This window comes from Cetorhinus maximus, chromosome 1 (genome assembly GCF_964194155.1).
Source record: "Cetorhinus maximus chromosome 1, sCetMax3.hap1.1, whole genome shotgun sequence".
In the NCBI taxonomy this organism is placed as follows: Eukaryota; Metazoa; Chordata; class Chondrichthyes; order Lamniformes; family Cetorhinidae; genus Cetorhinus; species Cetorhinus maximus.
The window spans coordinates 240,744,484-240,771,477 of record NC_135879.1 but is presented as its reverse complement, the minus strand read 5'-3'; the positions used below and the strand labels follow the sequence as shown (position 1 = coordinate 240,771,477).

General features: G+C 44.5%; 1 protein-coding gene across 1 annotated transcript in view; it reads left to right on the top strand.

Moving 5' to 3' along the window:
• The window catches only part of LOC144688344 (semaphorin-4F-like), a 186,636-nt gene that overhangs the window by 36,011 nt on the left and 123,631 nt on the right, over nucleotides 1-26,994 (top strand). Inside the window, exons 2-3 of the mRNA XM_078554783.1 lie at nucleotides 6,365-6,525; nucleotides 17,058-17,117. Of these exons, the coding sequence (XP_078410909.1) occupies nucleotides 6,365-6,525; nucleotides 17,058-17,117 (221 nt within the window). The remainder of the gene's footprint in view (nucleotides 1-6,364; nucleotides 6,526-17,057; nucleotides 17,118-26,994) is intronic.

Here is a 26,994-nt window from a genome sequence, read left to right as displayed (position 1 = left end):
CTCCTCTATAGTTTTCTCCTCTCACCTTAAATCTATGTCCCCTAGTAATTGACTCTTCCACCCTGGGAAAAAGCTTCTGACTATCTACTCTGTCCATGCCACTCATAATTCTGTAAACTTCTAACAAGTCACTCCTCGATCTCCATCGCTCTAGTGAGAACGATCCGAGTTTCTCCAATCTCTCCTCATAGCTAATAACCTCCAGACCAGGCAGCATCCTGGTAAACCTCCTCTGCACCCTCTCCAACGCCTCCATATCCTTCTGGTAATTTGGTGTCCAGAATTGCACACAATATTCTAAGTGTGGCCTAACCAAGGTTCTTTACAGCTGCAGCATGACTTCCCAGCTTTTATATTTGATACCCCTGCTGATAAAGGCAAGCATGCCATATGCCTTCCTGACTACCTTATCCACCTGCGTTGCTACTTTCAGTGACCTGTGGACCTGTACAACCAAATCCCTCTGCCCATCAATGCACTGAAGGGTTCTGCCATTTACTGTATAATTCCTACTGTATTAGACCTTCCAAAATGCATTACCTCGCATTTGTCCGAATTAAACTCCATCTGCCGTTTCTTCGCCCAAGTCCCCAACCGATCTATATCCCGTTGTATCCTTTGACAATCCTCTTCACTATCTGCAACTCCTCCAACCTTAGTGTCGTCTGCAAACTTGCTAATTAGCCCAGTTACCTTCTCCTCCAAATCATTTACATATACTACAAACAGCAAAGGTCCCAGCACTGATCCCTGTAGAACTCCACTAGTCACAGCTCTCCATTCAGAAAAGCACCCTTCCACTCCTACTCTCTGTCTTCTATGACCAAGCCAATTAATTCTGTATCCATCTTGTTAGCTCACCTCTGATCCCGTGCGACTTTACCTTCTGTACCAGTCTGCCATGAGGGACCTTGTCAAAGGCCTTACTGAAATCCATGTAGATAACATCCACTGCCCTTCCATCGTCGATCATCTTTGTCACTTCCTTGAAAAACCCAATCAAGTTAGTGAGACACGACCTCCCCTTGCACCTCTCACCTTAAATCTATGCCCCCTGGTTATTGACCCCTCTACCAATGGAAAAAGTACCTTCCTATCCACGCTATCTATGCCTTTCATAATCTTTATATACCTCCATCATGTCCCCTCTTATCTTTCACTGCTCCAAGGAAAACAACCCCAGCCTATCCAATCTTTCCTCATAGCTCAGACCCTCCAGCCCACACTGCATCCTGGTAAGTCTCCAGTGCAATCACATCCTTCCTATAATGTGGTGACCAGAACTGCATGCACTACATTTGTGGCCTGACCAGCATTTTATACAGTTCTAGCATAACCTCCTTGCTCTTGTATTCTACATCTTGGCTAATAAAGGCAAATATCCCATATACTTTCTTAACCACCTTACCTACCTGCCCAGCTACCTTCAGGTATCTGTGGATATGCACACCAAGGTCCCTCTGATCTTCAGGACTTTCCAGGGTCCTACCATTCATTATGTAATCCCTTGCCTTGTTAACCCTCCCCAAGTGCATTACCTCACACTTTTCCAGGTTGAATTCCATTTGCCACTGCTCTGCCTATCTGACCAGCCCATTGATGTCCTCTGGCAGTTTACGGCTATTCTCCTCACTATTTACCACCCTACCAATTTTCGTGTCATCCGCGAACTTCTTGATCATACCCTCTACAAGGGCCCCAGCACCGAGCCCTGTGGAAGCCCACCGGAAACAGACTTGCAGTCACAAAAATATCCCTCTACCATCACCCTCTGCTTCCTGCCTTTCAGCCAGTTTTGGATCCAATGTGCCACTTTGCCTTGGACCCATGAGCTCTTACTTTCTTGACCAGTCTACCATGAGGGACCTTATCAAAAGCCTTGCTAAAGTCCATGTAAACCACATTAACTGTATTACCCTCATCAACGCCCCTGGTTAGCTCCTCAAATTTGTCAAACGCGACCTCCCCTTAACAAACCCACGCTGGCCATCCCTGATTAATCCATGTCTCTCCAAATGCAGATATATTCTGTCCCTCAGAATTCTTTTTAGAAAGTTCCACACCACCTAAGTTAGACTGACTGGCCTGTAATTTCCTGGTCAATATCCTTCCTCCCTTTTTTAATAATGGGACAACGTTAACAGCCCTTCAGTCCTCTGACACCTCACCTGTGGCCAGAGAGGATATTAAAATTATCATTTGAAATTTGGCATTCTTGCCTTGTCCTGACGAGTGCAAGATGAAAAGCTTCAGTGGCATGTCTGACCATAACTCAGTTAGATTTAGGATAGTTATGGAAAAGGATTAAGTTGGGCCGGGAATAGAAGTCCTAAACTGGGGAAAGGCTGATTTTACTGAGATGAGATATGATTTGGCCCAAGGGGATGGGAGCAGCAACTTGCAAATAAAACTGTGTCAGGGCAGTGGGAGGTATTCAAGGAGGAAATAGTGAGGGTACAGGGCAAATGTGTTCCTGTAAAGACAAAGTGCAGGGGGGAACCAAGTCCGGAGAACCCTGGATGTCAAGGAACATAAAGGCTAGGATTAAGAAAAAAAGAGAAGTGTATTGCAGATGCTGAGGGCGCAATACGGCAGAGTCCTGAGAGGAGCATAAAAAGTGCAGGGGGGAACTTAAAAAGGGAATTCCCTTGCCTCCCTCAACAACCTGGGATACATCTCATCCAGGTCTGCGGATTTATCCACTTTTAAGGCCACTTAACCTGCTAGTAACTTCTCTTTCTCAATGTTAATTTCCTCTAATATATCACAGTCCTCCACCCTGATGTCCATACCTGTGTCGCCCTTTTCCATTGTGAAGACTGATGCAAAGTATTGATTGAGACTGTACCCCCGTCTTCCGGGTCCACACACGCATTACCTCTATTGTTCCTAATTGGCCCTATTCTTTCCCTACTTATTCTCTTGCTCTATTTAAAAAACCCCTTTGGGTTTTCCTTTATTCTACCCACCAATGCTTTCTCTTGCATTCTCTTAGCTTTCCTAATTCCCTTTTTAAGTTCCCCCCTGCACTTTTTATACTCCTCTCAGGACTCTGCCGTATTGCACCCTCAGCATCTGCAATACACTTCTCTTTTTTTCTTAATCCTAGCCTTTATGTTCCTTGACATCCAGGGTTCTCCGGACTTGGTTCCCCCCCGCACTTTGTCTTTACAGGAACACATTTGCCCTGTACCCTCACTATTTCCTCCTTGAATACCTCCCACTGTCCTGACACAATTTTATTTGCAAGTTGCTGCTCCCATCCCCTTGGGCCAAATCGTATCTCATCTCAGTAAAATCAGCCTTTCCCCAGTTTAGGACTTCTTTTCCCGGCCCAACCTTATCCTTTTCCATAACTATCCTAAATCTAACTGAGTTATGGTCAGACATACCACTGAAGCTTTTCATCTTGCACTCGTCAGGACAAGGCAAGAATGCCAAATTTCAAATGATAATTTATATTATAGTTGTAAAGGGTGCTGATTGGTTGTCAAGTTACCTCTGGCTGAGGCACTGCCACAGAGAAAACAATGGGGAACCGTAGGCTCCCCAAGTTCCTGGATAATTCAGAAGAGGTGCAAGGCTTGAACACATTCCTTTTGTTTGCTGAGAACGGGTCCCTGCATATGAATATGTGACACTTCTAACAAGCCTAAATGAGCCACATTATGAGCTTGACTGACTATCTTAAATTGGTAGTTAGTGTAGCTATTAACACATTCAGGATCGTTCAGCAAATGTTGCCCAACTGCGGAATCACATCTAACAGTAGACATTTTGTTTTTGGATTTTGCAAGTACGGGCTGGTTGCGTATGGTCTATACTCTGCCTAGTACAAATAACCAAAGGAACATGATTTTAATTCAATCAGCAGGTGCCAGGGCATATGGCCTAAGTACCTGGCATTGCACCAGCGCTGAAATTCATACATGACGAGAGGTATTTTCTACTGACAGGATGCTGCCGTCAATCCAAAATGACATTCAGCAATGTCGTGTATGAAGTTCTGTGCCGATGCGATGACAGTTATGTAGGCCGTACGTCCCAGTGATTGTTCATATCCAGAAACCCGCTCTCAGCAAACAAAAGGAATGTTCAAACCTAGCACCTTTTTTTTTAATTACCCGGGGGCATTTTTTTAATATGTTCATGGGATGCGGGCGTCACTGGCTAGGCCAGCATTTATTGCCCATCCCTAATTGTCCTTGAGAAGGTAGTGGTGAGTTGCCTTCTTGAACTGCTGCAGTCCATGTGTTGCAAGTACAACCACAGTGCTGTTAGGGAGGGAGTTCCAGGATTTTGACCCAGCAACAGTAAAGGAACGGCGATATATTTCCAAGTCAGGATAGTAGTGGCTTAGAGGGGACCTTACAGGTGGTGGTGTTCGCATATGTCTGCTGCCCTTGCCCTTCTAGATGGTTGTGGTTGTGGGTTTGGAAGGTGCTGTCTAAGGCGGCTCGGTGAGTTTCTGCAGTGCATCTTGAAGATGGTACACACTGCTGCCATTGTGCGTCAGTGGTCGAGGGAGTCAGTGTTTATGGATGGAGTGCCAATCTGGCGGGCTGCTTTGTCCTGGATGGTGTTGAGCTTCTTGAGTGTTGTTGGAACTGCACTCATCCAGGCAAGTGGAGAGTATTCCATCACACTCCTGATTTGTGCCTTGTAGATGGTGGACAGCCTTTGGGGAGTCAGGAGGTGAGTTAATCACCACAGGATTCCTAGCCTCTGACCTGCTTTTGTAGCCACAGTATTTATATGGCTAGTCTAGTTCAGTTTCTGGTCAATGGTACCCCACATTGATAGTGGGGGTTTCAGCGATGGTAATGCCATTGAATGTCAAGGGGCGATGATTAGATTCTCTCTTGTTGGAGGTGTTCAATGCCTGACATTTATGTGTTGCGAATGTTACTTGCCACGTGTCAGTCCAAGCCTGGATATTATCCCGGTCTTGCTGCATTTAAACATGGACTGCTTCACCATCTGAGGAGTCGTGAATAGTGCTGAACATTGTGCAATCATCAGCGAAGATCCCCACTTCTGACTTTATGATGGAAGAAAGTCATTGATGAAGCAGGTGAAGATTGTTGGGCTTAGGGACACATTACCCTGAGGAACTATAGGCTTGGTGAGCCTATAGTACCCTGGTGCTTTCCTCCATAGCAACACCTTGGCTAATTAGAGATTACTTGTCAACCAATCAGCAGCCTTTTCTCCTGTAGTATAAATTGTTGTGATCATTTGAAATTTGACTTTCTTGCATTAGGCCTGATCAGTGGAGGACGAAAAGCTTCAGCAACATGTTTCTCTTATGAGCAATATTCAAGTTGATCTGAATGAAGTTCCTATTTGCCCTTGTGACCGAGTGCCTTAGTCCAATCTCTTGCAGCTCAGACAACTATGTGGGAGGAATATAAGAGTATAAATGATTCTGAAATTACACAGTTGAGTGGTTATGGAAATAAAAATAAAAATTGTCAAGAATTAATTTGCAGCACTGAGCCTCAAAATATAGGAGAATTGAGGTGCCACAATTCTATGTTAAGATATGCTGATGGTAGTATTAACCTCAGTAGGAGTTTCTTAAAAATGTGATTATAACTATATAACTTGCATACTATGCCATGCATGCCAGCAAAGTAATAATATTTCCAGTGATTTTACTTTTGTGGCATAATAGCTGAGTATCAAGATCCCAGGTTAGATGACTTGTCAGTAGCGATCATCTGATATTAGATGGGTCAGTGGCATCTGGATTGGCTAAACTGTCATTTGTCTGAACATCATTAGTCTAGTAAATGAACAGTAGGGTTCTGTTACTGAGCACTATCCAGAAATCCTCATTAGAAAGTGTAAGTGTATGGATGTCTGATGAGAGCTGGTCTAGTCTCAGTTGCAAACCTAACAAAATATTGTGCTAATATTCACAGCCAAAGCCCTCATCCTGGCAGCAGTGTATTTTGAAGGGTCAAAGTCCAGGCTGATTAATTTAGCTGGTTGAGAGCAAAATATCCTGCTCTCTTAACTTGTGATCCTGTACTTATGAGTTAGTATCCTTGCCTTGCATCAGAGGAGTCAGTAATTCCTCTGGAGGTTTTTTGGATGTTGGTGGGGGTGCTGAGCACGAGCATTTTTTAACAAAGTCCTAAAGTTGGACATAGCGTTTCAAAAAAAGGTTCTTCCTACGCTGATAAGATTACAGGCTTTCAGACTGAACTTCATTTTTTTAAGACTTTTGAATTTTATTTTTTAAGGCTTTTGTTGTTTAATAGACATGTCTTGTATCTGACCTTAAAGCTGCTGATAAGATTTTTGCTGTAATTTTTCTTCCAGTTTTTTTGATCTGTTACTCTTTTACCAATTTCAGAACTTCAGCACATGACATCAGTGAAAAGCTTCTCCAAGCATAGTCATATCACCTCCTTTAACACCTTTCTGGTAGATCAGCAAAGTAATCGTCTCTACGTGGGAGCAACTAACGCCATCTTTATACTGACCTTGACTTCTGTGGCAGAGGATCCATTTATGGTAATTTTTTAAAATACCTTTCTGTAAGCTGTCTGTGTGATTCAAAATTCCTGAGTGGTCACGGCTATGTATTGACTGTAGTCACACAAGAATGGGATTTGTTCAAGAATTTTGCTAGCACATCTATGGTGTGTTGTTAGCTCTGCATTTACTTTAGGATTTATCAAGATAGGGGAGCTTAAACTTGTGAAAAGAGATCCCTTTAAGTTTATGGAGCTGCGTTAATTAGGATCTGACAAAGTTTAATCTAGACTGGGCAACACTTGATTCGGTATGCATATATCTGTAAGAAAAGTTGAGGATTAGAAAAGACTTTTCAAACCTCATTCACTTGCAGCCTAGCTCTACTTGCCTAGAATCTGGCGTTATTGTGGAGTCTAATAGTCATAAATTGTGAAGGAACCTGTGGACTGGGCTTTGACAAAAACTGAATGGAAGCAAAAACAAACAATCTCTTGAAAAGAAATTGGCTGAAAGAAGATACAGTAGATTAGCTTTCAGTGCAAGAATGCTTTTGAATCCATATGTGAAGTGTATTGTGGCATTTATTTTACATGACTTCAATCAGGGAGGAATTCTAAATAGCACATTTATTTTATAGCGAGAGGCTTGTAAATAAGAGAACAAGCAGTGTCTTATCTGTTAGTTTCTCCAGTTTGCCAGGAAGCTGGAAGTTGATATGTGTTCTACAGCGTTTCAGTTTGCTTGCTATGGGAGTGCACACTCACCCTGTGGCAGTGCACACTCACCCTGTGGCTTGCAAGCCCATCCAGTAGGCACAAAGCTCTGGGGTGAAAATGTACACACTAGCAGGCGAACGTGTGGATTTCAGTTTGGACACTCGTATTCATGGTGATTAATTTCTGTATGTGAGATGAAGGAAATGGGGATAAACATCTCTGAGGATGTGGTTATGAGCGTGCTGTAGTGAGATGAAGGAAGTGGAAATAAATATCTCTGAGGATGTGGTTATGAATGTGCTGTAGTGAGGGCAGAATTAAGTACTGAACATTGACTGATGTCCTGAGAGTTATATTTTTACTAAAGATTGGGTGTTAATAGAGAGAGCTGCTGTGGCAATTGCACTTCACTGGTTGCAATAAGAGTATAAAACCTCAGTAGACTTTCCCAATCAACTATTAGAGGATCGGTTTGAAATAACGGCAGAATAATGTTTGTATTTTAATCTTCAATTTCTTTTAATGCTTTAATGGACTTTTCAGGACTACATCATCGCCATAGGTCAGAAACAACTTTTGCAGTTATACTATTTAAAAATATTTAATGCAAAAGCATGATTCTCAATCAAGTTAGGGTTCAGTATATAGGGCGGAATCTTCCAGTCCCAGCAGCAGCAGAAAGCTTGGCAGGTGGGGGAACTTAATTTAGCGTGAGGCAAAAAACAGTTTCCGAACGTCAAGATGAACTTGGCTCATTAAGAGGCCATCTCACCGTAATTAAATTCCCCTTCCAAATTAAGTTCCCTGCCAGTCAGAAACTAGAATGTTCACTTTTATGACTGTATATAAGTGGTGTGCACCTGGCAAGCTTGACTTCTTCCGTGATTAATGGTGATTTGTTGCTGTATTGCCCTCTTTGAGGAGCGTCTGTAAGTGCCAGGCTATGCGTGAGACCAGGTGGTGGCAGTGGAAGATGACCAAAGAAGAGAGGTAGGCTTAGCAGGGAAAAGTGGAGCAGTGGTTGGACAAAGGTAGAAGGGATAGTGCAAGTTATCCAGGGAGGGATAGTACAGGCTGTTCGGGGCCAAGAGAGACAGGCTGATATGTTCAAACGGGCATTGTCATGCTTTTAGGTGGGGGAGGGGCTCTCTGGGTAGTGATGATGGCAGAGGGAAATGGCTAAAGGGTGGAGCCATGGAATCGAGGTTTAGGTCCTGAGGGTTAAGATTAGGATACTGGGAGGCAGGTGATGGGTGTGGTGGATCCGGTAGGGTGGCAGTGACAAGGTCATGGTCGAGTATGATCGGGTTTCACGAGGGCGGTCATAAAAAGTCAGGTTAATAGTGGCCTCGAGGGTGGGAGGGGTCAGGGTCAGAATGCATCTGCACTTGGATGGTTAAGGGCGCAGGTGGGAGAGCAGAGATAAAGACAAAGTGTTAGAAGGTCAAGGGTAACAGGTGAGGAGATGAAAGATAATGTGGTGTTAGTGAAGGAAGTTGGGGGAAGATAGTGGGTGACAGGAGGAGGGTAGAAGGTGCTGGACCTCCGTTGATAGGATATGCACACCATTGTTTAACTTGCAATGCTGCAGTGCAGTCCCAAGGTGAGAGCCGTGACTCGAAGTGGGAGGAGTGTCTTCGACAATGAGTGGAGTTACTGGCATGCTTAGTGGACCAACTAAAGGGGCACCCTAATAATCATTAGTCAACTGGATGGAGAACCATGCTCAGATGTGTTCTCGACTCTGTGGTCAAACCCCTGAGACAAGAGCAGCAAAACTCATGCGTCTCATTCCAGGAAGGTCTGGAGCAGCAGTGAAGCTTGAGTTGAAGACCATCTCCTCTTGACTGAGGTGGGGATGTCTGGAATGGGCGAGGGAAGTAGTGCTCCGGAGTGGACTGATGCTAGATACAGGCCTTCCCATTGGCTGAATTGATTGGGGATGGAGGGAAAGTTTCAAACAATTTGATAACTACATGGGTCACTGCAGCATGTTCAAAGAGCACCTCAGGCATCCCTGATAATGGCTGAAGGCAACCTTTCTGTTTTGCTATGGTGCAACTGAGGAGGAACTAGTGCAGGGTGGCCCAGCACCAGGAACAGCAACGACCAGAGCAGCAAGAGGCAGCAGCTGCAGAGGCTGCTCAAAAAGCATTCTCATAGGGATACTAATTGGGTCACCAGTACCTGTTGGGTGGCCAGATTCATTCCAAGACTTCAACTTCAACAGTGATGTCCAAGGATGCCTCCTACACAGTTCAGGACCAAAAACCTTGCACAATGGATTATGTGAGACAAGAAACAGTGATTGAATAGGCCCATATCGTCAGTGGCTGCTCAGCAATGAAGTGTGATGTCTTTAAATGCATGCGGTCATTTCAACAACTAGCAGCACAATGAGAATACCACAAGCATAAATGTGGTGCAATTACACATATATATACAATTGTGATTGATATTTACAGTGATTTATACACCTCTGCTACCTTTGTGCTCTTAATGTTTCTTTAATCTTGCTTTTCTTACAAGTATGTCTAAGTGCAGCCCCGACATCCACAGCTGAGGTGGAGGCAGCCTGCTGACTGCTATGCCCTGTTGACTGTGATGACTTTGGCGGGTGTCCTCTGGTGGCCCTAGGTCTGGAGGGCCCCGGGCTGCTGAGGGCCTCCTGCATAGGTGCAAGTGTAACTTCCTCGGCCTAACCTGTTGGAGGTGATAGGGTCACTGGCAGAGGGGAGGAGGCCCAGCTGGGCACCCTTGGAGTGTCCTGGGATGAAGTCCCTGGGGTGCCTGGCTAGCGGTTGTCCTCCCTGTGGGTTCCTGATGGCACCTCCCTGACTCCTTGAGGTGAAGGGGCACCTGGAGAGAGGTACCCCGTCCCCCGCTCGACTAGCCACTGCTGCACTGCACCCATGGTTAGAGCAACGGAATGCAGGTCTGAGTGCATATCCGGCAGCCACTGTGCATTCTGCTGGACCCGGGTCTCCAAGGCGGCCGCCACCCTTTCCATGGGGAAGCAATCAAGCATTCACAGTCCAAAGCCACGACAGCAGACGGACAGTTCACGGATTCCTCCAGGCTACAGTACAGTCAGCGCATGTCTGCCTGATGTTCCCCTACATGCCTCTGCGAGTCCAACAGACCTCTTATGGTTGAGCCCAACGGCTCATCATGTCCATGGGGCTGAGCAGGGCCTGGTCTTCAGCAGTCTCCAAGTGTCAGTGACTTCGGCAGTCACTTCCCTCGTCAGCTGTGGAACCGTGTCAGTGATGTGCTTACCAGATTGTGATCTTGAACATAATCTGGAATGTACACCCACTGAGGTGAGTGTATCTGTGCTGGTAGAGGGTGCAGGTGAGTGCTTTGACAGTGTATCCTCTGAAGATTCTGAGGTGGGGTTGGGACTGGTTTGGTGGCTTGTCTCCTTTGTTGGCCTCCCCTTTTCTTAGTGGTACCTGGAATAGAGAAAAGAGAGATTTAGTGATTGACTCAGCTGGCTCTTTCATCAAAGCAATCTTTTACTCTGTGGATGCAGCTGAGAACTGCAGACTGGAAGCATCCTCACTGGCTTCCTGGGCAGAGTCCTATCTCACCTTCAGCACAGGCACGGTCCAGCTCCTCATACGGGGTGAGGATTTGCATGTCTGGAATTCCTCCTCCAGTCTTGGACTACTCCTGCTTATTGTGGGTGTTCTTTTCCTGCAGAAAGGCAGAAGGATTGATTGTCGTTCCAATGGGTGCATGAGCAGTTCAGGAGCATGCATGCCTGTGGCAGCTGCTGAGCCCTCCCCAGTAAGGGATTAACAAGCAGGATGCCCTGCAACTGATATAGGATTGAGATTGAAGTGACTGGCACACATTTCGCGCAGATGTCCTGTCTGCTGGCGTGTGCTGCATCCCAAGTCCTATCTGCCATCCCTGTGCATTAGCACACTTGGGACTGCCTGATGCCCTTATGAATGTCAATTTGCAATGAGAGCAGATGGCGCACTTACCCTTGCAGAGCACAGCAGATCATTCATCCTCTTTCGACACTGCTCGGCATTTCTATGATGGGCTCCATGAGCGCTGACATCTGCATGGTCAAACAGGAGGGCCTTCTGCTGTTATCTTGGATGGCCCAGATGAGACTTACCAGGGAAGGTCCGCTGAACCGTGAGGCCGCATGTTGTTTTCATCTCTGAGACATTAAGGACAGGCAGACTGAAGCTCCTGGCCTGCAGGGAGTGAATGGCGGTCCAGGTTCCTTTAAATATGGCAGCCAGACCTTCAATCCCATGAGGTAACGGTGGGGACAGCAACTTCTTGCCTACCCTTGCCACAAGATTGGCGATGCTCCACACAGATGCATAAGCAATGAGCCGACCAGCGTAAGATCACGCGTGGTCAGCTATCCCACTCCAACTTCCACTCCCGCCTCTGAACTTATACTCCAGAACAGAAGATTCTGCCCATAGTGTCCCCGCTGAGGAAACCATTGAAATATGGAAGAGTCAACAATTGACGTGATTTACACAAACCAAACTCAAGGCTCCTTAGATGGCACCTTCCAAACCCATGACCACTACCATCTAGGAGGACAAGGGCAGCAGATACATGGCAACGCCGACACCTGAAAGTTCTCCTTCAAACCACTCACCATCCTGACTTGGAAATATAACGCCGTTCCTTCACTGTTGCTGGGTCAAAATCCTGGAACTCTCTCCCTAACAGCACTGTGTGGGTGTACCTACACCACATGCACTGCAGTGGTTCAGAAGGCAGCTCACCACCAGCTTCTCGATAGCAATTAGGGATGGGTAATAAATGCTGGCTCAGCCAGCAAAGCCCATATCTCTTGAATAAATATTAAAAAAGCCTTGTGGGTTGTTCATTTGCTAAATAAACTGCATTTTCAATGGGTTGTGTGGTGTTAACATGGTGTCTTGTTGCCTCCTGAAGCCCGAATTCAAGTCTAATCCAGATTGATGGGATGAAATCTTATATCTGCTGGGTAGAAATGTGTGACATGAAACGTGCTTGGGCAATCTAGACCCATCCTCTATGGGTATGTGAGCCCACAGTACAAAACTGCTCCTAATTATTAAAAAATGGACAACCTTAGTCAGAGACTATCTTGTGTGGGGGAGTGGAAAAGTTTATCAGGTCAGGGAGTTGATTTACATGACCTGAGGAACTTGTTCTTGTCACCTACTGTCAAACATCATTTTCCACTTCTCAGCACCGACATTCTTCACCTTGAGTGATATCCTCCATATGCAGGTGGTGGTGATGTATTGAGAGAATCTGTCATAGAGAAAAAAAATTGCTACCTCCGCCACTGTTTCCTTATTTGTTAGTCTATTTGCCTATTAACAATATATCTCAAAAGCTAATGGACAGATTTCAATGAAATTGGTATACAGATAAGACATCTCCCAAGGAAAAACTGGTTAGTTTTTGAAGATGCAGATCCAATTTCTGGAATTTTTTTTTTAATGGATCAGTTCCATTAAAATTGGGAAATAGGTCGAATTTACTTTTTTTTTAAGGAATGTTGAGCAGAGTTTTTAGAGCAGATTGTTGGGTATGGATTGGCCTGAAGCCGCCTCAGTGAGGTGAAAGCGCTTTATAAAAAGATTTATTTTTTCAGCTTTCTAGTTATAGACCATCAACCAGGCAAAGCAAAGCCTCAAGGAAGAGCTGTGTATTTGTAATAATGTTGGATTAACTTTGCGCTGTACTGAGTTCCATCTTTACTTGCTATTTCTGAACTAATAAGAAGCTTCATTCCAGTTGGGGAGAGGTTCCTGAGCTATGGCAATGTTGTTTGGACATTGAGGATGCTACATCATAAGCAGATTTTACTTGAAACTTCATGGTGGAATTTTACGTAGGTGGTATTTTATAGTCCTGCCAAAGTCAATAGACTTTTGAACGGATCACCACTGCCGAAATGGGCCCCTAAAATTCCACCCCATAAGCCTTCATAACTTCATCAATTGGATTGAAATTCCTCAGCAGGTCCAGCTGACTATAACTGTAACTCCTGGAGGGAGACCATCGCAACAGCTTGCAGTCTTCTCCAGGAGTAGGGTATATTGACCCCTAGTCTCAGGAAAAGCCTAATGGAGGTAAAACTGGTGACACTGATAAGAACTCACACTGCAATCTCAGGACTTGGCATGCCTAGTGAGAGCAGACATATCTCCATGACACATGCACCAGGGAGTCCAGAATGTGATCAGGGCAATAAATGTTTGTTTTGAGGCAGCTAGCAACCTCGCCTTTCTTGGAAAAATTGTCCCATAGTTAGAGAAGGGAAGTGGAGGGCAAAAATGAAACTGTGCTCTCATTTTCCATCTTGCACCTCTTGCTGCAGAGGCAATGCATTTTTTAAATTCATTCATGGGATGTGGGCATTGCTGGCTAGGCCAGCATTTATCGCTAACCATAATTGCACTTGAGCTGCCTTCTTGAACTGCAGTAGTCCATGTGGTGTAGGTCAATCCACAGTGTTTTTAGAGAGGGAGTTCCAGGTTTTTGACTCAGGATCATTGAAGGAACGGTGATATATTTCCAAGTCAGGATCATGAGAGGCTTGGAGGGAAACTTACAGTTGGCGGTGTTTCCATGTGCCTTTGTCCTTCTAGATGGTTGCAGCTGTGGGTTTGGAAGGTTCTGTCTAAAGATCCTTGGTGAGTTCCTGCAGTGCGTCGTGTAGATGGTACACACTGCTGTCACTGTGTGTCAATGGTGGAGGGAGTGAATGTTTGTTTGTGGATGGTGTGCCAATCAAGCGGGCTGCTTTGTCCTGGATGGTGTGAAGCTTCTTGTGTATTGTTGGAGCTGCACTCATCCAGGTAAGTGGAGAATATTCCATCACACTCCTAACTTGTGCCTTGAAGAATGGTGGACAGTCTTTGGGGAGTCAAGAGGTGAACTCCTTGCTGCAGGATTCCTAGGCTCTGACCTGCTCTTGTTGCCACAGTTTATGTGGCTATCATAAATAACATGGCATTTAAATATATGCATTTAAATACCATCTTGAGCTGTTTCATACCATCTTGAGCTGTTTCACCAATGACCTTCCCTCCATAATAAGGTCAGAAGTGGGGATATTCATGGATTATCGCGCAATGTTCAGCACCATTCATGACTCCTCAGATACTGGAGCAGTCCATGTCCATATGCAGCAAGACCTGGACAATATTCAGGCCTGGGCTGATAGGTGGCAAATAACATTGCACTATGGCCAGGCAATGACCATCTCCAATACGGGAGAATATAACCATTTTCCCTTGACATTCAATGGCATTAACATCACTGAATCCCCCAATATCAACATTCTGGGGAATTACCATTGACCAGAAACTGAACTGGACTAGCCACACAAATATTGTGGCTACAAGACCAGGTCAGAGGTTAGGAAACCTGTGGTGAGTAACTCACCTCTTGTCTCCCCAAAGACTGTCCACCATCTACAAGGCACAAGTCAGGAGTGTGATAGAGCACTCTCCACTTGCCTGAATGAGTGCAGTTCCAACAGCACTCAAAAAGCTCGATACCATCCAGGTCAAAGCAGCCCTCTTGATTGGCACACCATCCACCACCAACTCACCAAGGTTGCTTTGACAGCAAGGGCAAGGGCAGCAGATGCAGGGGAACACCGCCACATGCAAGTTCCCCTCCAAATCACACACCATACTGACTTGGAACAATGCTGCCATTCCTTCATTGTTGCTAGGTCAGAATCTGGAACTCCCTTCCTAACAGCACTGTGGGTGTACCAACAACGCTGTAGCAGTTCAAGAAGGCAGCTTCTCAAAGGCAATTATGGGTGGGCAATAAATGTTGGCCGAGAGACAATCAGGCTCAGTTATGATGCACTGCGTGGCTCAAGTGACTATTTTGGCTTGCGTATTAAAAATGGATATTTGGGCAAAGTGCCAGAATTTAAGCACTAGCACCCATAGAACTGGACTTCAGTAAGGACCCAGGGCCATTAGGAGACAATAACACTGCATGGAAGGATATAAAACAAATCACAGAATCACAGTGCAGAAGAGGCCCTTCGGCCCATTGAGTCCACACCGACACGTGAGAAACACCTGACCTACCTACCTAATCCCATTTACCAGCACTTGGCCCATAGCCTTGAATGTTATGACATGCCAAGTGCTCATCCAGGTACTTTTTAAAGGATGTGAGGCAACCCGCCTCCACCACCCTCCCAGGCAGTGCATTCCAGATCGTCACCACCCTCTGGGTAAAAAAGTTTTTCCTCACATCCCCCCTAAACCTCCTGCCTCTCACCTTGAACTTATGCCCTCTTGTGACTGACCCTTCAACTAAGGGGAACAGCTGCTCCCTATCCACCCTGTCCATGCCCCTCATAATCTTGTACACCTCGATCAGGTTGCCCCTCAGTCTTCTCTGCTCCAACGAAAACAACCGAAGTCTGTCCAACCTTTCTTCATAACTTAAATGTTTCATCCCAGGCAACATCCTGGTGAATCTCCTCTGCACCCCCTCCAATGCAATCACATCCTTCCTATAATGTGGCGACCAGAACTGCACACAGCTGTGGCCTCACCAAGGTTCTATACAACTCCAACATGACCTGCCTACTTTTGTAATCTATGCCTTGATTGATAAAGGCAAGTGTCTCATATGGCTTTTTCACCACCCCACTAACATGCCCCTCTGCCTTCAGAGATCTATGGACACACACGCCAAGGTCCCCTTTGTTCCTCAGACTTCCTAGTGCCATGCCGTTCATTGAATACTTCCTTGTCAAATTACTCCTTCCAAAGTGTATCACCTCACACTTTTCAGGGTTAAATTCCATCTGCCACTTATCTGCCCATTTGACCATCCCGTCTATATCTTCCTGTAGCCCAAGACACTGAACCTCACTGTTAACCACCCGGCCAATCTTTGTGTCATCCGCAAACTTACTAATCCTACCCCCCACATAGTCATCTATGTTGTTTCTATAAATGACAAATAATAGGGGACCGAGCACAGATCCCTGTGGTGCACCACTGGACACTGGCTTCCAGTCACTAAAGCATCCTTCTGTCATCACCCTCTGCCTCCTACAACTAAGCAAATTATGAATCCACCTTATCAAATTACCCTGTATCCCATGTGCATTTGCCTTCTTTATAAGTCTCCCATGTGGGACCTTGTCAAAAGCTTTGCTGAAATCCATATAAACTACATCAACTACACTACCCTCATCTACACACCTGGTCACCTCCTCAAACATTTCAATCAAATTTGTTTAGCATGACCTCCCTCTGACAAAGCCATGTTGACTATCCCTGATCAAACCTTGCCTCTCCAAGTGGAGATAGATACTTCCCTTCAGAAATTTCTCCAATATTTTCCCTATCACTGACATGAGACTCACTGGCCTGTAGTTCCCTGGCTTATCTCTGCTTTGAACCAAATGCTTTGGTTTTTGAATTTTTTGTATAATAGTGTAATCCCTCCAAAAAAGGGGGGGTCAATTTGTATGCTGAGTATAAAAGTGAACCACTGGTGTGGGTGGAGCTGGGTGCCATTTTGAAATGTGATCAGCATCTGGCGCAAAGAGTAAATGTGTCTTGAACTCCACTCATTTTTTGCAACACAGCCCGTATCGCCTACTTTATCTTTTACACCTAGTTATAAAGTACCAGTAAACAAACCTTTGTGGAGTGAAAAATTAAGGTTAACTACTAATGTGAGTAAGGCATGTCATGGCTGAAAAGAAGAGTCGACTTGCACACCAAGTATATGCAAAAATAGTTCGACTTATGTATGGGGTTCCTTATATGCTGTGATTTATGATAATTATATGATGTGAATGCATTTGTTTTACAGATAGAGTGGAATGTAACAGAAGATGAACATCAAGCCTGTATCGTTAAAGGCAAGGCGAAGGTTTGTCTTCAAAGCTTTCTATTCTTCTATTTTTAACTTTTGCAAAATCCCACTCCTTGGTGGGTGTTCTTATTGAATGCCAGAGTATTTACTGAAACTGACCATATAACTGCTACAGGTTGAGTTGGATGTGTGAGGCCTGTTAGTGCAATGATAAGCAGTCAAAGATTTTGAATTCAAATCACACTATAGAAAGTTATGAAATGGAGCACAATAAATCTAGTAATTAATTTTAGAAAAGAAAATGACCACGAAAGCTGGCAGGTTATTATAAAAGGCCGTATGGTTCACTGATCCCCTTTAAGATGCAAGCTGGTATGACTGATGATCACCTGCAGCATACAATGGGCAGAATTTAATGCCCTCACCTGCAGCATACACTGGGCAGAATTTAATGCCCTCACCTGCAGCATACAATGGGCAGAATTTAATGCCCTCCCATGAGGCGAGTTTGGAGACGGGGAGCAATTAGTTGGGTAGGCGGGGTGGGGTGGGGGGCTTCCTATCTGTGCCTGGACTAAGCCTGGGGTAGGAAGGCTTGTGGGGGTTCGGTGGGTTTGGTGGTGCCTTGTTCAAAGGCACTCAGTGCCTGTTTGAGAGCCCCAGCATTAGGGGGAGGAAGGGGGCAACTGCGAGGCGTTCCCGTGTCCTCCTGCCCCATACTCCTATCCTGTCCTTAATCACCTTTGACCTAGGGCTCCCTCGGCGACCCTGGGCCTCTAGTCGGTACATTACCGGTAGCAGCCATGCTCCTGCTGGTACTGCCTGCATTATACAGCTGCCAGCCTCTGGCTGACTGGCAATTCTCCGGGGGAGGGGGTAGGCGGGATTTCTAGAGAAAGCCTACCGTTTTCCTCTTATAATGAGGTGGGCCCTCCCAAAAAGAGGTGACGTGGTGCTCTTGCTGGCTTTCCAGCGGCGGGCAAGATCCCTGTTGCCTGCATTAACTGGCACCCAGTGTGTGAGGTTGACTCTTAATTCTCAAATGCTTTTCAGAATGGCCCAAACCCTAGAGGGTATTAGTTGTAAATCCAGTTCTTTTGTGCAGTGAATTTTGTCAGCCAAATCCCAAGAAATGAAAAAATCCTGGAAACATGACACCTAGGGTTGTTCTCCTCAGAGAAGAAGGGTTAAAAGGAGATATGATGGAGGAGATATGGAGAAACCTTTGGTGGAAGGATCAAGAACCAGAAGACACTGATTTAAAGTGATTGGGCAAAGAACCAGAGCAGAGAGTAGTTAGGATGTGTAACGCACTGCCTGAGAGTGTGGTGGAGGCAGATTCAATCAGGGCTTTCAAGAGAGAATTGAATAATTAAATTTAAAGGAATAGATCTTCAGGGCTACGACGAAAAGATGGGGGAGTGGGAGCCAAATGGTCTCTTTTTGTGTTTGAACATAGAATCACAAAATGGTTATGTGATTCTATATATTTAGTGATCTTCAGTTGCTAATCAGTTTATGTAGATTACCTTGTGTAGTAAACAGCATTCATTTTTGTCTGATTATGTCTCTATGAACACCTATGGGATATCTGTTCTATGTTAAAGCTGTTATATAAATACAGGTTGATTTCAGTTAGCAAAATTGTGAAGGCAATGTCATCAATTAATTAGCCAAATGTTGTAGATAATGGATGAGCATTAGTTAGTAAAAGATGATTTCAGGAAAGATAGGAAAAGGAGAAAAGGGGGAATGGTGTCGGTATTGGTTAAGGGAGAGCATTGCATTGCAGTGCTGGAGGGAGAGGATGTCCCAGAAGGAAAGAGGACAGAGTCTGTTTGGTTAGAAGTAAGGAACAAAAGAGGTGCAAGTATGTTGCTCGGTATTCTCTATTGGTCACCAACTAGTAGGAAGGATGTGGAAGAACAAATTTGCAAAGAAATTACAAAGAGGTGCAAAAATTATAGGGTCATTATAATGGGGGACGTTACTTATCCAAATATAGACTGGTATTTATCCAAATACAGACTGGTATAGTAGAAGTGTAAAGGGCAGTGAAGAGCAAGAGTTCCTAGACTGTGCTCAGGAAAATTTTCTGCAGTGATACGTTTCCAGTCCAATGAGAAAAGAGGCACTGCTAGACCTGGTTCTTGGGAATGAAGTGGGCCAAGTGGATCAGGTGTTGGTAGGAGAACATTTAGGGGAGAGTGATTGTTGTATTGTAAGGTTTAGGTTGACTAAAAAACAACCGGAGTAAGAATAATTAACTGGAATAATTAACTTCAGTGGGGTAAGAATGGATCTGTGGATCTGGGCTGAATAAATTGGAGTCAAAGGTTGGCAGGAAAAACAGCTGTCAATGGGCTACCTTCAAAGATAATTCAGGCACAGTCAAGGTATTTTCCCTTGAAAGAGAAAGGCAGGGCAAACAAATCCAGAGCTCCCTGGATGATAAAGGAAAAAGAAATTAAGATAAGGAAGAAAAATTGTGCTTGTGATAGGTGTTCGGCAGGAAATACAATTGAAAACCAAGCTGAATTTTTTTTTAATTCATCCATTGGATGTGGGTGTCGCTGGCCGGGCCAACATTTATTACCCATCCGTAATTACCCTTGAGAAGGTAGTAGTGAGCTGCCTTCTTGAACTGCTGCAGTCCATGTGGTGTAGGTACACCCACAGTGCTATTAGGGAGGGAGTTCCAGGATTTTGACCCAGTGACAGTGAGGGAAAGGCGATATATTTCCAATTCAGGATGATGAGTAGCTTGGAGGGGAACTTCCAGGTGGTGGTGTGCCCATGTATCTTCTGTCCCTGTCCTTCTAGATGGTAATGGTCATGGGTTAGGAAGGTGCTATCTATGGAGCCTTAGTGAGTTCCTGCAGTGCATTTTGTAGATGATACACACTGCTGCCACTGTGCATCAGTGGTGGAGGGAGTTTGTGGATAGGGTGCCAATCAAGTGGGCTGCTTTGTCCTGGATGGTGTTGAGCTTCTTGAGTGTTGTGGGAGCTGCATTCATCCAGACAAGTGGAGAGTATTCCATCACACTTCTGACTTGTGCCTTGTGGATGGTGGACAGGCTTTGAGGAGTCAGGTGGTGAGTTACTCTCCACAGAAGTCCCAGCTTCTGACCTGGACTTGTAGCCACAGTATTTATATGGCTAATCGAGTTCAGTTTCTAGTCAATGGTAACCTCCGGGATGTAGACAGTGGGGGATTCAGTAATGGTAATGTCATTGAATGTCAAGGGAGTATGGTTAGGTTCTCTCTTGGAGATGGTCATTGCCTGGCATTTGTGTGATGCAGTTGTTACTTGCCACTTGTCAGCCCAAGCCTGGATATTGTCCAGGTCTTGCTGCATTTGGACATGGACTGCTTCAGTATCTGAGGAGTTGCGAATGGTGCTGAACATTGTGCAATCACCCGTGAACATTCTAATCTTATAATGGAAGGAAAGTCAATGATGAAGCAGGTGAAGAAGGTTGGGCTGAGGACATGCCCTGAGGAACTGCTGCAGTGATGTCCTGGAACTGAGGTGATTGACCTCTAACAACCACAACTATCTTCCTTTGTGCTAGGTATGACTCCAGTTAGTGGAGAGTTTTCCCCCTGATTCCCATTGACTCCAGTTTTGCTAGGGCTCCTTGATACCACACTTTGTCAAATGCTGCCTTGATGTCGATGTCAAGGGCAGTCGCTCTCACTCGCCTCTTGAGTTCAGCTCTTATATCCAGGTTTGAATCAAGGCTGTAATATAGAAGGTTCAGAGGAAAGGTGAAGAAGCAAATAAGAGAAGCAAAAAAGGCGTATGAAAAGAGACTGGCAGCGAACATGAAAGGGAATCCCAAAGTCTTCCATAGGTATATAAATCATAAAACGGTGGTAAAAGGACGAGTAGGGCTGACTGGGGACCAAAAAGGGGATTTACACATGGATGCAGAGGGCACAGCTGAAGTATTAAATGGATGCTTTGCATCTGTCTTTACCGAGGAAGAAGATGCTACCCAGGCCATGGTGAAAGAGGAAGTAATTCAGACAACAGAAGGATTTAAAATTGATTAGCAGGAGATATTGGATAGGCTGTCTCTACTTAAAGGTGGATAAGGCACCAGGATCAAGATGCATCCAAGGATACTGTAGGAAGTGAGAGTGGAAATTGTGGAAGCACTGGCTATAATTTTTCAGTCTTCCTTGGGCTCGGGGGTGGAACCAGAGTACTGGAGAATTGCAACGATTACACTCTTGTTCAAACAGAATGTAAAGATAACCCCAGCAACTACAGACCAATCAGTTTAACTTCAGTGGCAGGTAAACTTCCAGAAACAATAATTAAGGACAAAATTAATCGTCACGTGGAGAAATGTGGGTTAAGGAAAGCTAGCATAGATTTCTTAAAGGAAAATTGTGTTTATCTAACTTTCTGGTGTTTTTTTTAAGAGGTAGGAGAGAGAGTTGATGAAGCTAAGGTTGATGTGCTGTTGATGGACTTCCAAAAGGCATTTGATACAGTGCCACACAACAGATTTTTTTTGCAAATTTATAGCTCATAGAATAAAAGGGACAGTAGCAACATGGATACAGAATTGGCTGAGTGACAGGAGACAAAGAGTAGAGGTTATTTTTCAGGCTAGAGGATGGTTTGTAGTGGAGTTCCCCAAGAATCAGTGTTGGAACCTTTGCTTTTCCTTATGTTTATTAATGGCCTAGACCTTGGTGTACAGGGCACAGTTTCAAAATTGCTGACGATACAAAACTTGGTAGTATTGTGAGCTGTGAGGAGAACAATGTAGAACTTCAAAAAGACATGGACAAGTTGGTGGAATGGGGGGACAGATGAAGCTCAGTGCGGAGAAATGTGAAGTGATCTATTTTGGGCGGAAGAACATAGAGTGACAATATACATTAAGGCTAGACTAGGTAAGGATGGCAGACTTCCTTCCCTAAAGGACATTAGCGAACGACATGGGCTTTTACGACAATCGCTGATAGTCTCTTGGTAACCATTACTGAAACTAGCTTTATATTCTAGATTTATTAATTGAATTCAAATTCCACCAGCTCGAATGGTGGGATTTGAATCCATGTCCCCAGGGCATTAGATGGGCCTCTGGATTACTTGCCCAGCGACATTACCACTATGCCACCACTTCCCCTAATATAATAATTAAAGTAAAATACTGCAGATAGGGGAAATCTGAAATAAAAAAAAAGTTACTCAGCCGGTCAGGCAGCATCTTTGGAGAGAGAAACATAATTAACGTTTCAGGTCAATAATCTTTTATTAGAACTGAACAGCTTTTTCCCTCATTAATGCTGATAACATGGGAGAAGGATGAATTTCAGAGTCAAAGACTTTGCACTGTGAGAATATGCACATTATTAAATAATTTAGCTAATTGGATAATAGTGAGCTGAAGGGTTGTCGGGAATAAAACAATAGGCTTTTTATCATAGCAGAGGAAGTGTAAGAGATGCGATTTTTGCTAGATAAAATGTACTGTGGCGATATAGCATACATCAACATTTATGAAAAGCTTTGGCACAGTAAAGACAATAATAGGAAGTAATCATGCAGAGTACAACTGACACAGAGTTGAATTACTGTGAGTTTGGTGAGAAGGGAGTGAAATGTTAAATTTTAAGGATTAATCTTTTAAAAATCTGCTGCTTGCTTGCAATTTAGCATTTTACTTAAATTTACTGTTTCTTAGCAGCTTGGCCAGGGCTAATCAAGCAAATCAAGCCCTCTGCTGGAGAGCAGGTGAGATCAGCAAATTAAGTGGACTAATCTGGTTCTTAGCTGCCAGATAGGAGAGTCATCTGAATCTCAGTAGTGTATATATAAGAGGGGTTAAGTTCACTGTCATGGAGTGCAGCTGGTACAGAGTGGGATCACTGTGAGTTTGGTGAGGAGGGTGCTTTTCTCTTCCTTTCCCTATCTTTCTCAGTCTGCTGACCAGGAGTTGTAAAGCCGCAAGAGAGGGCTGAGTTTTAAAAACATCCAAGAGTGACATCACAGGAGAAATGTAAGTTTATTGATTGGTGAGATACTGCTGTTAGGGTGGGTCTTCAAGTAGCTGAAAATTAGAAAAGTATATTATTTTTAAAAGAAGGAACTACTTAGATTTCAGTAAGAAACACAAGCAACAGGGAAGTAAGGTTAAGGCAGGTAAAATGAAGTAGTATAACTAAGTCAAAGTAAAATAAAGTTAACATAAGGGAAGTAAATTGAAACCATGACAGGTCTGCTCGGTCGTGTGGAATGCATGCCCTGTAATATGTGGGAAGTCATGGACACCACTGATGCCCTAAACAACCACATCTGCAGCAAGTGTCACCAGCTGCAGAACCTTGAGCTCTGGGTTTTGGAGCTCGAACGGTGGTTGGAGTCACTGTGGTGCATCTGCGAGGCTGAGAGCTATGTGATAACACGTTCAGAGATGTGGTAACACTGCAGCTTAAGAGCCTGGAGGCAGAAAGGGAATGGGTGACCGCCAGGCAGTCCAAGAGAACTAGGCAGCGCAGGGGTCCCCTGGGGTCTCGCACGCCAATCAGTTTTCCGTTTTGGATAATGGTGAAGGCATTGGTTCATCGGAGGAGTGCAGACAGAGCAATGTTTGTGGCACCACAGGTGTCTCTGCTGTACAGGAGAGTTGGAAGAAGAGAGGAAGAGCAGTAGTGATAAGGGATTCATTAATTAGGGGAACAGACAGGCGTTTTTGTGGTCATTGATGTGTCTCCAGGATGGTATGTTGCCTCCCTGGTGCCAGGGTCAAGGATGTCACAGAGCGGCTGCAGGATATTCTTTTGAGGAAGGGTGATCAGGCAGACGTTGTGATCCAATGACTTAGGTAGGAAAGGAGATGAGGACCTGAAAGCAAATTTTAGGAAGCTAGGTAGGAGATTGAAAATCCAGACCTCTAAAGCAGTAATCTCAGGATTTCTCCCAGTCCCACATGCGAGTAAGTGTAGAAATAGGAGAGAGAAACAGAGTTAATGTTTCGAGCCCTTATGACTTCTTCAGAGCTCTAAAGAAGAGTCATTATGACTCGAAACATTAACTCTGTTTCTCTCTCCACAGATGCTGTCAGACCTGCTGAGTTTTTCCGGCATTTTCTGTTTTTATTTCGGATTTCCAGCATCCACAGTACTTTGCTTTTATTATAGAAATAGGAGAATTGAGCGATTGAACACATGGCTGGAAAGCTGGTGTAGGACAGAGGGCACCAGATTTCTGAGGCATTGGGACCAGTTCTGGGGAAGATGGGATCTGTACAGGTCTACACCTGAACAGGAATGGGACGACTATCCTTGCAGGGAGATTGGTGGGAAAGGGGGTGTTTATACTAGATTGGCAGAGGGCTGGGAATCTGAGGGCAAATTCAGAACAGGGAATGGGAGGTGGAGAATTAGTGAGTGACTCTGAAAGACAGAAGAAGCACAGTTTAAATAGTGTACAGCACAGGAATTTAACAATGTTAAAAGGTATATATGTAAATGCAATGAGTATAGCAAAATAAAGCTGATGAGCTGTGGGGACTGATACATGGCAGCATGATATTGTTGCTATAACGGAACCTTGGCTTAAAGAGGGGCAAAAATTGTCAACTCAACATATGGAGATTGCAGGCAGGATAGAGAGTGGGATAAAAAAGGTGGGGGTGTAGCATTATTGGTTAGAATCAATTACAGCTTTGAGGGGGGATGATACACTGAATCAAGCATCAAATGAGGCCACATGGGTTGAGCTCAGAAATAAAAAAGGGCAGCCACATTGCTAGGAGTGTACTATAGGCCCCCAAATAGTGGAAAGGATTTAGAAGAACAAATATGTAGGCAAATTTCTGAGTGCAAAAACAATTGGGCAGTAATACTTGGGACTTCAACTACCCTGGTATCAATTGGGATACAAACAGTGTGAAGGGCACAGAGGGCAAAAATTCATGAACTGCATTCAAGAGAACTTTTTCAGCCAGCACTTAACAAGCCCAGCGAAAGGGGATGCAATTCTAGATTTAGTCTTAAGAAATGAAGCTGGGCAAGTGGATGAAGTAGCAGTGGGGGGCCATTTTGTAGATAGTGACCATAATACAGTTAGATTTAGCATCATTATGGGAAAGTACAAAGAAAGAAAAGGAGTAAAAATTCTAAATTGGGGGAAGACCTGTTTCTCCTAGCCAAAGGGTCAATTACCAGGAGGCATGGATTTAAGGAGATTAGAGGGGACATGAGGAAAAACACTTTCACTCGGTGGTGGGCGTCTGGAATTCACTGCCTAAGTTGGCGGTTGAGGCTGATATGCTCAACCCATTTAAAAAGTATCTGAAGTGTTATAACTTGCAAGGCTACGAATCAGGTGCTGGAAAGTGGATTAAAAACAAGTGGCTAGTTTCTTTTTTCTCTTTTTTTGGCCAGCGCAGACATGATGGGCTGAATGACCTCTTTCTACATCGTAACCTTTCTATGATTCTATGGTATGAGAGACATGAGGCCCATCATCCCCATCTGGCAACCTGTTCAAAAAGCTTTTTTTCATTAATTCATAGGATGTGGGCATCGTTGACTAGGTCAGCATTTATTGCCCATCCCTAATTGCCCTTGAGAAGGTGGTGGTGATCTGCATTCTTGAACTGCTGCAGTCCATGTGGTGTAGGTATACCCACAGTGTTGGTAGGGAGGGAGTTCCAGGATTTTGACCCAGCTGAAGGTCATAAAACATTATGGGGGAGAAACTCATTTGCATAGCATTGCTTTGAGTGGCATTACGCAGGCACTGTTAATTCTTGGAGGGGGGAAGTGGTTGCAGGCAGCGCCATGTGACGCTTTTCAATTGTATGAATGGAAAGTGTCATCCAAGTGGTGGCCTGCAGGGCTGTCTGCCCCCAGGGTGTCGATGTGAGCCTGCACCTTTGGTTGCTACGTGAGTGAATTTCTTCCACCCCGCTTGTGTGGCATCCAGCAGGAAGCAGACCATCAAGAAAATGGTACAAAGAGGACTGTTTTTGCTCAATTAAATACAAACTTTTGCCCATTTCTAAGGCCAGGTAGTGTGAGCAGGCTTGGAGAAGCCATTTTCATAATTTACAACCAAATTCTATGCATATGTATGTTAGATATAAGGTTGGTGTGTATGGCTTTATATGGGGTTTTAAGATTCGCGTTTTGTAATGAATTATCAGATATATTCTTCCTGATTTTCCAACCTGTTAGAATAGTAAGGAAGGAATCAACAACACCATGGATACAGAGCAACTGTGTACCCTATGGAATATTTTTTGTTTTTTATTGTGGTTATTTCAGTGTAGGTATTCTCACAATGGCCAAGCTTGTAAGGAAGCATAGCATAGTTGTTGAGACAGGACAGTCCTGTGTTGTTGCATCTCCAATATGCTATACTTGGATTAGCTGAATTAGCTGATGTGGACTGTGTTGGAAATGGAGGCATTACAGATTGATCTGTAATAGGGCAGGGGAAAAATAAATTAGAATGGGTTCCTGCTGCTGATTGCTGTCTACTGACTCTGCTGTATGTGCATATTGGATGACAACATAATTCGGCCAAACCCGTGTTTCCCATCTTACAGAGGAACAATTAAAAACTAAAGCAGTAATTTTGATCTGGTCCTCCCACTGGAAAGCAAGGAAATCATTGTGGGTACACGTACTGTGATTTTCCATCCATTAAAATGAGTGAATGTATAACCAGACTACTTGACTAGTGCCTGAATATTTTGGATGGCGGGATTTCCCTTCCCGCCATCCGATGTCCCCTGACCCTGGCTGCACACAACCATTTCACACTTGAATGAGCATTAATTGGCTGCAGGCAGGACTTCAGCCCCTCATTCAGGAGGAAGACCCACCTTAGAGACCTGCCAGCCAATCTGATTGGCCGGCAGCTCTCTAGTCCCTGCAGCAACAGGAACTGCTGTGG